At 35.8% G+C, this 12,677-nt stretch overlaps 1 protein-coding gene across 1 annotated transcript in view; it reads left to right on the top strand.

Annotated features, from left to right (window-relative positions):
• Window positions 1-12,472, top strand: part of CDS1 (CDP-diacylglycerol synthase 1) — a 51,055-nt gene extending 38,583 nt beyond the window's left edge. The window contains exons 8-13 of the mRNA XM_016156168.2: window positions 369-456; window positions 2,425-2,493; window positions 4,360-4,512; window positions 6,051-6,170; window positions 8,062-8,165; window positions 11,839-12,472. Coding sequence (XP_016011654.1) covers window positions 369-456; window positions 2,425-2,493; window positions 4,360-4,512; window positions 6,051-6,170; window positions 8,062-8,165; window positions 11,839-11,968 — 664 coding nt within the window. The 3' untranslated portion in view covers window positions 11,969-12,472. The remainder of the gene's footprint in view (window positions 1-368; window positions 457-2,424; window positions 2,494-4,359; window positions 4,513-6,050; window positions 6,171-8,061; window positions 8,166-11,838) is intronic.
• Window positions 12,473-12,677: the final 205 nt, after the last annotated feature.

The raw sequence follows: 12,677 nt of genomic DNA, 5'->3' as shown, positions 1-12,677 counted from the left end.
TACAATATTTAAACAAATGACTCATTTCTATTTTGAAAGGCTGCTTTTTAAAAATTCTTTATACTATTATGACTTATTCCTCATGAAACTAAAATTTTAAATTCCATAGCTATAGAAATTATTTAATATTAAAATTAAGTTATTTAATATCTTTCTTAGCAATATTCTCCTAGTATGTTTATTTATAAATTTTGCTCTGCTTAATTGCTAAATGCACAAATTTGGTTGCTATGTAATGTTCCTAATAATGTTGGGCAAGTGTTACATAATTCATGGGTTATTCTATTGGTTTATTATGAGTTATAACCCATATAAATATTTATCACTGCTTCATATGAACTATTTTCTGCTTTTTTTTTTTTTTTAAGGTTCCTCGTCCCAATATCAAGTGTTATCTGCAATGATATAGCTGCTTACCTTTTTGGATTTTTTTTTGGGAGAACTCCATTAATTAAGGTAATGGAAACATACTACCATAACCTTAAAGATTAGCCACTGGAGGAAATTTCCAACAATTTGGTGCTGTTGCACATTTTTTATTTCCAAGGTGCTGTGATTTTCTTTAGCTGCACTTAGCAGCCAGAATGTAGGGGCAGTGAGCCATATTTCCCACTGATGCCATTTGGATTGGGTTTTTCATCAAATATTCTGTTGGTTCCTCAATAAGGATTTGACTCTATCAGTTATTCTTTCTCTCATGAAGGCTCATTATCTTTCTGCTGGTTTCTTTCCCTCAGCTATTGTGTAGTTCTTTATTCTACTCCCCAGCAGCTCTATAAAAAAGCCTTTCTTTAACCCTGCTCTCCCTCAGCTGTCTCATCTGCCCCATTTTTTAAACTTTCTAAAAGTGTGGGTTACACTATTTTTACATACTCATGTCTATTTGTAAGACTTACACGCAAATTCATTTCAAAAAGGAATTGAGGCCCTACAATAGAATACCGATAATGCAATCAATGAGAAAGGGTTATGGGAACGGAAAATACATGTGAGCAGACCATGTTGTTTTGCCTTAGATTTGGTTCTTCTCATAGTTAGTAGAGGCAAAGAAGGAAATTAATTACATTATAAGTTCTCATTTGGGGGAAGAAAGAAACAAACCAATTCTTAATGAAAAATTAGACCTTTTAAAAAACTTTCTATAAATTTTTACCTGCAAAGGAGTCCCGCACACAGCATCAGGCTGAACTGTAGAGATCCAAGCAAGCTATATATTTTTTAAAAAGTTTCTAAAACTGCTTCAGCACAAGAGAAAGTAATTAAGTATTCAAGGTTTCTATACCAGCTTAGGAAGCCTTCAGAGACGCCATTAATGGCTGTAGAAAACTCTCACTGTCCGATTTTGAACGTAGACTTCTAGTAGATTTACCAGGCTGGATTACATGTATAATATACTCGGATGTATGTAATTAAGTAAGTTCACCCCTCAATCCATATGTTATAGACCAATTTAATTTGATAAGCTATCTTTAAAATAATCAGCAGGCACATTTATATTGCAGTCAACTCCCACTTTGTGACAATAATACTGAATTAACCTAGGAGAAGGTATAGATCAGTCCCTTTGCTATGGCAGAATTGTCAGATTTGTTAAGAAACCGTTTCTGCCAACCCCCTTGGCTTTGAGCTTTGAGAACATCATGACAAGAGGTCTATGAAGAGGTTGGTCATACAGCTTAGCTATCACCTGTTTCTATCTGCAGAAACTTCTCTCGAATATTTATTTGGCTTCTGTCCTGTTGTTCCACTGAAAGAATCCTCACAGAAGCCATCAATGATCTCCAGATGACCAGCCCCCCTACATCAGTCCTTATTTCACTGGGCACCTCAGGCAGACAGTACAGTCCACTCCTAAATCTTCTTCCTGCCTCTGCATCACCCAGTTCTAGACTTTCCTCCAGTTTTCACTCTCCGAATGCTCCATCAACTGAGAAACAGTAGCTCTAATCTGAAACACAATATCTATTCTCAGAAGCACACCCTTTTCCTTTCTTCATGGAGATAGACATAGATTGTGACCAAAGGGAGAAGGATGTGTGAACACTTGTGGAGCACATACTGTATCTGAGATTGTGGACCATTCTAGCATTGCAGGAAGAGGTCTGACGTATGCATGGCCTTTTGGGAACATATGGAAATCTGGCATGCTGCAATGTTCATACTTTGTTATATTCATCCTGTTTTTGGTGTATGTCAAATGTTTAGGGCCTAATGGGTGTTAGATGCTGCTAGAATGATTTGCACCGATAAATCGGGATCTTGGAATGAAGGGAAAAGGGCTGCAGAGCCATTCCAGTAAGAAAAAAGTCAGGGTAGATAGATGTAAGAGGTATTGTGGGAATTCATTGACATAGTTTGCATATGTATTATGTGTTTTGTGAGAGCAGTAAATAACTCTTTTTAATTTTATTTGGCCTTTTCTAGTTGTCTCCTAAAAAGACTTGGGAAGGATTCATTGGTGGTTTCTTTTCCACAGTCGTGTTTGGATTCATTGTGAGTTTTACCGGGATTTTTATTTTATTTATATTTTAAAGAGCGGTAGCAAGTTTTTATCAGTCTATCTTAAACCTAAAAGATAAAAGAATTAAACTACAAAATGTGAATAAGGTATATATTGAAACCCACTAAACAGAATCTATTCTGTACTCCAGTAGCTCTCGTCCTGGCTTCATATCAGAATCACCTGGGGAGCTTGTGCAAAAATCTGTTCCAGCCCTAACCCAGGTCAATTAACTCCCACAGTGAGTTCTAGGCCTTGAGACCTGCTGCTGGGCTGTTGTGTTTTGGTGGTTTCTGACAGCTGTTCTGCCTTGTGGGGTACACGGTTGCTGGACTGGTGGTGGCTTGGAATAAAAGTAGAGAATGCAAATGGTGTTGAAGAGCTCTACCTCCTTAACACATGCTGCTACTTGGCTTAGCGAGGGCTCACTGCTGTGAGTACAATTTGCAGGAAAAGTTTGTTAAAAATAATTGATGTTCACTTTTAGCCATGAACAGCTGATCTCAATGTTCTGAAAATTAGTTTACAGTTAAGGAATTCAGGTTTTTATTAAAAGGTATTTCATGAGAATCAATAAAGGTACATTAAAATGGCTGGATATAAGATAAATATGCAAAAAAAAAATTACTGTCAAGAAGTTTAATTTTTAAGAGCCTAGTTCCTGACAGTTCTAGAATATATTTTATAGCCAAATATAGAGTAACTAGTAACAACATGGAGCTTTGAGAGGGAGCAAATATACAAGTAAATGAAAATGTATCAGGTTCCTGGATGAGAAAACCATCATAATTCCTGTTTAATTTAAAAGCTTAGTTTATTCTCAATGAAAATTCTAATAGAATTTGGTAAAATCAATCCAATGTTTATGTCGAATATTTATGAGACAATAATTGATGTATAGATAATGAAAAAGGATCTGGTCTTGTTCAATGTTCATGCCTTATGAAGCAGGGATAATTATAACATTGTTAAGTTAAGTAATACTATAAAAATTTGGTATTAAAGACGAATATAGAAATACTATGAGAATAGTCATATCATCGGAAGAAAATACAGAGCTACCCTATAAGAATGTAATGCATGACGAAATAATGAGGGCAATTATATATATTTTTACTAAGTGATTTTGAGTAAACTGGTTGTTTGGAAGCAAAATTAGTTTATATCTATTCCTAGTGTCATATTTGCACTTCTGTTAACCATTTTTGAGCAATATAATGGGGTGAATGGCTGCAAAATAAAAGAGAAAAACCTGTTATCTAGCAATATAAGTTTATAACAAGATATTTTTTTTTTAAGTATGTTTTTCCATGGCTGAGGACAGCTGTCTTAAAAATTGCAGTGATGTGGCCAGGGAAAGAATAAAGTTTTCTGGGTTGGTCAAGAACAATAATGTTTTTTACCTGTACTTTAAAATAATAATAATAATTTTAAATCACTGGTTATTTATTAATTGATAAAATATAACCTATGCAATGAACTTCAGTCCTACTTTCTCATACCTTAATAACTGTTAGCTTCTGCTAACATTACGTGCACTTTGGAAAAGTAAAACCCCTCTGTAATGCTTATTTAAATGTTCAAATCAGCTTCTTTTTCTCTCTTACCTCAACCTATTTTAATCATGGTAATATACAGATAATCTCATTGATTTCCAAAGCCTTTTGTTTTCCAGTGGCTTTTCATGGTCTTTTATTGGGTCAGTTATGACCATCTAACTTTGAGAATCATAGCAGAATATGAATGCAAAGAAATTTTGGTATTCTATCTCTGGCCTTTCTGCTAACACACACACACACACACACACACACACACACACACACACACAATTTTTCATGAACTCTTGCTTTGTTATTCAGGCCGCCTACGTGTTATCCAAATACCAGTACTTTGTCTGCCCAATAGAATACCGAAGCGATGTGAACTCCTTCGTTACAGAATGTGAACCCTCAGAACTTTTCCAGCTTCAGAGTTATTCCCTTCCTCCCTTTCTAAAGGCAATGTTGAGACAGGTAAGATACATGTGGTTAGGGACCCTCTATCTCAAAGATTAAGCTTCATTTAAAAATAGAATTAAGATTTTTCCCAGAAATTGATTTCTGTAGAATTTTTAATTCTGTGATATAGAAGTGGCTTCACTATCTTCTTAGCATAAATAATATGTTCTGTTCCTTTGTAATTTTCCTGTCTTGAACATAAAATTAATATTACTATCGTAAACCGGTTGTTTATTATGAATTTACTTGCCTAATGGTTTGAATGCTGATGGTAATTTATCTTGTATTTGTTTTAAAAACAGTTTCAATATTTCTTAGATTTCTACAAATTGAATGTTACATTGAGTTTCACATGTATTGACTCAATTTAAAGGGCATGAATTGACTCAATTTAAAAATTAATTAAAATTCACCAGCTCAAAGATTTCTTAATTTTTAGTGGACCTTTACTAGTATAGAAAGCTGTTGCTCCTAAAAATTAATTTTTTTCCCAAAAGCACACTGCTGCCATTTAAAGGCAACATTGAGGTCTCACAATAAAGGATGCTGACATCCTGCCCAGTAGAAAACCCTGATGATCTATGCCATCAGGACTCGAGGGTGGTTCACCGAAAATGGAGAATCAAAACATTGTGTGTACATACACATGTGTGCATGTGTGTATCTGAAGCATTTGATTTTTAAGTAAAGTCCGTAAGTTTTGAGAATCAGGCTAACCAACAAATTATTTCTCTTCTTGAGTGTTCAATACATGGTTTCCAATAATTTTTCATTGTCCAAGCTATCTGTTATCTGCTATAAAACTTTTTGATGCTGCCAATCTTGGATTAGGGGCAAGGCTGTTGTTTTGAAAACAGGTCCAAAGATTGGTGTTCTTAACAAAGGCTGTGAAACCACACCTGTTATGCATTCTGTACAATTTGTAGTTTCAGTTTATTTAAAGTGGAGCAAGAACTAAGAATTCACCAAATAATTGACGGGTAACTCACTTTCTATGATCTCTTCTGCGAATCTTTTATAATCATCTTGCTGATGCTCATTTCGAAAATCTTTTTTAAGCAACTTATTTTCATGTGTTTCCACGACATTTCACTTAGTTTTAAGAGAAAGCCCAATTTCCCCCTCACTTTGCCACATAAAATTAAAGTGAAATAAACCACAAAATTAAAACATTGTATAATTACCAAAAAAAGTACTTCTGTTAAAAAACAAATACAGAAATTAACTCAACTGATTCTTGGTAAGCTTACAACTCAGGTGTTGAAAAAGTTTCTAGATGAACTGAAAAGTAGCCTATTAGCTGCAAGATTTTAGTGTGCCAGGTGTGGTCAATATGCATAAAGAGGGAATGGAGAATGTTGGCTGAGTAGAGGGTGATAATGACAGCTTACAATGTATTTTTCTCTCATGATTCTGAAAGTTTGTGAAATTAACAAAAATGTGATATATGATTTGACTTACTGTTTATGTCATGGTTCTTAGTTTAGGTAGCGTGCTCAAATACAACTTTAATTCAGTTAGCTCCAAACTTTCCCCTCTTTTTCCCTCTTTAGGAAACAGTGAGCTTGTATCCCTTCCAGATACACAGCATTGCTCTTTCAACGTTTGCATCTTTGATCGGTCCATTCGGAGGCTTCTTTGCCAGTGGATTCAAAAGAGCTTTCAAAATCAAGGTGTGTGTTCAGATGGCTACATTATTAGAGAATATGATTAGAGAATGAAATTTGGTTCTCTATTTGCCTCACACATTAAGCCCCTGGGCAAAAACTTTTACATTCTATTTGTTCAGCCTCATATAAATGTTTACTGGCTGATTTAAATGTATTCTTTTTTATTAGGTTTTGGTTATGCCATGTTAGCACATTTCATGGTGTTGTGTTGGCTTCTTTTATAGAAATGGCATGTGTCACTTAATGTTGGGACAGGCACAGAATCTTGGTCCTTCAAGTGCTAATCCAAGAATCCAGTCATGAATTGTCTGAGGTTTAGTGTCTTGCCATAGTCTCACTTGAAGGGACATACAGGAGAGCCTTTGGATATGTAACCGTTCATTCTACCAGATCAGAGTCAGCAAACTCATGCTCTAAAGGGCCAAATCATATGCTTATTAATCATATTGCAACTACTCAATGCTGCCATTATAGTGTGAAAGCCCCATGGACAATATATCAATGAATGATGGGTTTTAATAAAACTTTATTTATAAACACAAGTAGTGGGCTGGATTTGGGCTATGGGGCATAGTTTGTTAATCTCATCAATTGTTCCAGATATTTGAAATTACCTTTTTAAATCAGATTCTTATAAAGCAACATGTATTTGCCATATTATTTCAGCTCTCTTCACATGGCTTCATTAGGTTAAGATCGAATGTTGTGCCATTAGAAGTTAGTAGCTGCTGAAGTTTGGGTGGGGAAGGTCAGGACCAGTCTCTTGGAGGAGGTGGCATTTGAGCAGAAATCTGAGAAAAGGAGAATGAGTCCTGCAGAGAAATCTAAGGACGAGAGTACCAGTGAGTGCAGAGCAGTGGAGGGACTGAGCCTGTTTGGAGGGGAGCAAGCACAGTGTGGGAGTGAGAGAGAGTAGATCCAGCTGCAGAGGTTGGTGGGGTCGGTCAAGTAGGGACCCAGAAGCCAGGGAAATAAATGAACTCAGTTACGACTTGCAATGGGGCAGCTACTATGTTAGGTGGGATGCAGTATTCAAAAGTGTGTAAGATGTCCTTGTCCTCAAGATGCTGACCACATACTAGGGGAGATTGTACACGTCTACAAAGAACCACGGCAGTAGCCGTGCATGGTGAGTGTCCTGTAAAAGCTGTCCACAGCAGAGTGGAATTGAGTTACCATGGCTCTCTTATGCTTCAGTTAGTATGCAAGAGAAGGAAGGAAATGCGTTGGCAAAAATTAACCAAAGAATTTCTCAGTAACTGCTTTGAACAGAGAGGTGTTATATTTAGAATGGTATTTTCTTTAATGGTCTCCAATCCAAGGTTTCTTGTTCAATAGTAAGACTTTTTTCTGCATGTCTAAAATGAAGGTGTAATTGCTGTTGCATTTTAGATGTTTTCAGGTTGCCTGAGTAAACTAGAAGAGGAATTAGTCATTACAATTTCTTGAGCACTCAGACATGTGGTTATATCCGTACAGTCTATTTGCAGAGGCTTACAACCATTTCTGAATTTGGCTATTTAATGGACTGTGTCCCAAGTGAACTATCTATTTTGAACTATCTATTTTGATTTTCTTTTTACCCCTAAACACTTAAATAAAGAATATTTATCATAGTGGTAAGATGTTTATTTCAGAGTAAGAACTATGAGTTAGTTAAATGTAAGTTAGAACCAGTTGTACCTCTGTCAACAACCCTAAAATAGCTCCCCAAATAGTTTCTATTTAAATAGAAAAGTGTGCTATTGTTTCAGTAAGTTTGTATTTGGTGGGGAAATCCAACAGTAGAATATTTTCTATAGTGTCTATGATGCCAAAGAAACATTTACAGATAGGAATTTTACAGCAAATGATTTTTTTTTTAAATTATGAATATGTTTGTTTGTTTCTGAAGGATTTTGCAAACACTATTCCTGGACATGGTGGGATAATGGACAGATTTGATTGTCAGTATTTGATGGCAACGTTTGTACATGTCTACATCACAAGTTTTATAAGGTACTTTTAGATTTTTAAAAACTGTTTTATTAGATGATTTCTTGAAGTTTTTCATTTTCACAGCCATTAGTTTGAATGAGTTACTTTTTGTGTCAGTGGTTATCTATAATATCAAAAGGGAATGGTGGCCCCTGTTGTATCACACCATGGCCCCAAGCAGTATGGTTAAATTATACTTATTTTCCATACATTTGGACAACTTAAAACAATAGTAGTTGTGTGATGGTTTTTATAGGACCAAGTTAAAATCCATTTAGTATGGATTGGAAAGCCAGATTTAATTTCTCAACTCTGAGTATGACAGTGATAATGAATACAAAAAAATTAAAAAGGAGGACATAATTCCTCTAGTCCATCAATTACTGCTTGAGGACCCATTATGTGTTGGGAAATGTTCTAGGCACAGACATAGCTAAGAACAAAACAAACCAAATTCCTGCCCTCAAGGCTGACATTCTTATTAGAAAGTGGGAGGGAAAAAGTGCAGAAGTAGAAAATAAATAAATCAATATAGCTTGCTAGGTGGTTATAAGTAAGTACCACAGAGGAAATGGGCCCAGGGATTATGGTTGTGTGTGTGGGGGGCGGGGATGGGGGATGAGAGGCGGGGGTAGTGAGTGGAGGAGTGGTGGTTTATTCTTGTTTTATAACCTTAATGACTTGGATCTGCCCGAAAATGCCAGTTTGGGATACGAAAGCTAACCACATCAACCACATGCTAACTTTATTTTCCATGCTAGTGCCATAGAGAATATGTATTTTCTTCATGGTGTTATTTGGATTGAAGCGATAGATAGATAGATAGATAGATAGATAGATAGATAGATAGATAGATAGATAGATAGATAGATCCATAAGTATACATTTTAAATATGTCTCTAGCATCGTGAGAATTTTTATATTAACAGGTATTTTTCTTGAGCAGTCTTTTAGGAATTTATAATTTCATTAATCTTTTCAAAGAATCAAATTCTGACCTTGTCAACTTTCTCTGCTGTATATTTGTTTTCTATTTCACTGATGTCTACTCTCATCTTTCATTCTTCTGTCTTTAGGTTCAATTTGTGATTCTTGAGCTTCTTGAGATAAGTTTATTTAGCTTATTAATTTTCAGGCTTCTTGTCTAATATATTCATCTAAGGTTACAAATTTCCTCTTAAGTACTGCTTTATTCTCAGCCTACATGTCATATTTGTATTTTCATTATTCGTTACAAATATCTTCTGATTTCTAGTATTATATTCTCTTTGACACATGCATTATTTAGAAGTGTATTGATTAGTTTCCAAACAAATAGAGATTTTTCTCATTCTCCTTCCATTGATTTTTACCTTGATACCAGTATGGTCAGAAAACATACTCTTTATTATTTCAGTATTTAACATTTGTTGAGACTCGCTTTATATACCAGTATATTGTCTTTTCAGTTACATGTTCCATGTACATATGAACTGAATGTACATTCTACAGTTTCTGGATGGCATGTTGTATATGTCAGCTTAGTGAAGTTTAGCTAAATCTTCTGTACTGATTTTTTGCTTTGTGTTTTTTTTTTTCCCCCGTCCACTCATTCTATTACAGTTCAAAGAGAGAGCTTTGTCAGAATCTCTCACTATGATTGGAAATTTACCTACTCCTATTTTTAATTATTTTTGCTTTATGTATTTTGAAGTTGTATTAAGTGTACACACATTTAGGGTTGTCATATCTCCCTGTCGAATTGCTCCTAATGTCATTATATAATGTCCATCTTTATATACTATTTGCTTAAAAACTGTTTTGAATATTAGAATAGCTACATCAGCCTTCTTTTGGTTAGTGTTTGCATAGCATTTCTTTCTCTAACCTTGTATTTTTTAGCATTCTTTTATCCTTATAGTAAAAGCATATAACAAGCATAAAGCTGGATTTTGTTTGTTTTTATAAACCAGTCGACAATTCTTTGTCTTTGTCTTTGTCTTTTTATTTGGAGGATTTAATAGATTTATATGATTTATTATACCGATATAGTTGAGTATTAGAATTAGTGGTTAAATCCTTAGAACTCTTTAAGAAGATGGCAACTTTTAGGACCATAATTCCTACTTTTTGTTTTTGATGTGCTGTTCTCCCAGTAGAGAGAAGTCATGCTGAGCCATGTCGTCTGCCATTTGAAAGCAAATATTTAGACTCTTAGAAGTACAGCGCCAGGATGCACCTAGCTGGGAGCACCTGCTGACATCATTTTGCATTTAGCTGAACTTGCTAGAATAGCCTTCCTTTTCTCTGTGGGCCCTGATTCTGGGTTTATGTTACAAAGTTGCTGAATCTTTTGAAGAAATGTAAGGCAGCCGTATCCTGACTTGAGTAGATGGTGGCTGTGAGAGACATCCAACTGGCTGCAGGTTTTGGCAAATGAATTGAGCCATGTGCACAAAGGTGACTCATGGGATGGTTACATCCACATATTGTGCAATTTTTTAAATCCAAGATTTTTGTTGTGAGATCACCATGTAGCAGGCATTTCTTTGTTGCTGGGTTTTCTACTTCCTATAATTCCATTTGAACTGAATAGTCTTATTGTGAGTCATAAATCTTGCTTTGTACCATTGGATTTTACTAGTTGCTCTTCACAAAGAGGAAAACCACTCTTTTCATATTCAAATTAACTGCAGAAATTAACAACCTACAATACATATAAATTCACCTCTGATTAGGTTCATTCCGAATTTGACAAAATAGCACTTTTTTGGATGTCCAGTTTGTAAATGGGTTGAGTGCTAGAGCCCAGTGGATAGGAAACCGCAATCCCTCAACTGTAATTGCGTCACTGCAGGGAAAGGCGTGAGGGTAGGAGCCCTCGGCCAGACTTTTTCTGACTCAGAACAGAGCTCACCACTTAAGGGTAGCAAGAGAAGGTGGAGGATCCGACAGAAAGGGAGAGAGAGTTCCCTGCGCTGGCTGTCAAGTGCATCGTGTTGCTGCCTTTAGTTACTTCAGTTCTACCTGGGTCCATTTCCTCGCTCCCAGGACTGCTGGGCAGGTGGGTGAGCAGGGCAGGGCTCTCTCCCTCCCTGTTTTCCTTTCAACTAGAGCAGATCCATTTTTGTTTCTTATATTGGGGGTTACCTAAGACTTTTCTTTGTCCAAGAAAAGTCTTTTCTTTGTCCAAGAAAAGTCTTTTCTTTTCTTAGTAGATCGCAGGTAGGAGCTAGGCTCTGAAACTTTGTGTCCCGTCTCTTGAACGTTCCTAGTTCCTCAGGGGGTATTTCTTCAACAAAATACACTTCCATTGTTGGAAATTTCTTTGAATCTAAAAATTTTAAGTAGATTTTCATGCCTTTTGCTTTATCCTCACGCACTAGAAGTTTTGCTCTTTTCCAGACAGGATAGTTTTTGTGTCTTGTCCAAACTCAGGATTTGTTATCTATCCCAACCTCCAATGCAGATGACCCTTTTAAGAATTTTTGTAGAACTTAAATCTGCACCCCCTATCTTGCCTAGAATTTTTCCCTACCATTGACATGAAAACCGGGCATTAAAGTGAGCTCTGATCAAGAGCTGTTTCAATTCTTTAAAGATCACTTCTCTATAAATGTAGGGCTTACTTTAAATTGTGGGTATATGCTTCCCTCAGCTCTCTGAACAGCATGACTTCGACTTTTCTGTGCTTTTTTTTTTTTTTTTAAATCAGGGGTCCAAATCCCAGCAAAGTGTTACAGCAGTTGTTGGTGCTTCAACCAGAACAGCAGTTAAATATTTATAAAACTCTGAAGACTCATCTCATTGAGAAAGGAATCCTGCAGCCCACCTTGAAGGTATAACTGGATCCAGAGAGGGAAGGACTGAACTGACAATAAGGAATTCTACAGAAAAGCACTGACAGATCAAATTTTGTAAATGTATGGAAAAATGATTGAAAATGTAATAGATTGAAGACTTATAGACATGAATGTTTCTTCTCTGAAATTGCTGTGAATATTTAACAAACACTCGATCTAAGTTATGAAATAAGTAGCAAATTGTCATCAAAATATTGTGTACTTTTGCTAAAGTGTATTTTCTGATGTTAACTTCCTTCCCCTTACCTGCCATTTTCATAATTTAAAAGACTTGCATTTTAAAGAGTCAAACACTATAAAATGAGTAAATTGAGGATGTCTTAAGATCATATCTGCCAGTGTGCCCTTTGCACAAATATTTACTTTTGCACTTGGAGCTGCTCTCAATTTTAGCAAGATGTTTTATGTAAGGCACAATAGAAAGTTAGTCCTCTTGCACTTCCTCCTTTTTTGGTCTGAAGTATTTTCTGAAAGGCTGAATTGGATCCCCCCTCCCCGCCCAAAAAAAAGGTAAGTAATCATCTGTCAGGGAAAAACATTCCACTTTTAAGTAGGTCTGAAATTCAAGAGAAGGAGGCTGAAATTTCCACCATCATTGGCTTGCTAGCAAGGGCAGACATCAGACTCTACTTCTGATAAAGTTGTTTGTAAAAACAAACCTTTTCAAGAGAAAAAAAGGAAATTTTGCTAC

The sequence above is a fragment of the Rousettus aegyptiacus genome, unplaced genomic scaffold, assembly GCF_014176215.1.
Source record: "Rousettus aegyptiacus isolate mRouAeg1 unplaced genomic scaffold, mRouAeg1.p scaffold_m13_p_10, whole genome shotgun sequence".
NCBI classification, from domain to species: Eukaryota; Metazoa; Chordata; class Mammalia; order Chiroptera; family Pteropodidae; genus Rousettus; species Rousettus aegyptiacus.
The sequence above is the reverse complement of the archived record's forward strand: the minus strand, read 5'-3'. Positions and strand labels throughout refer to the sequence as shown.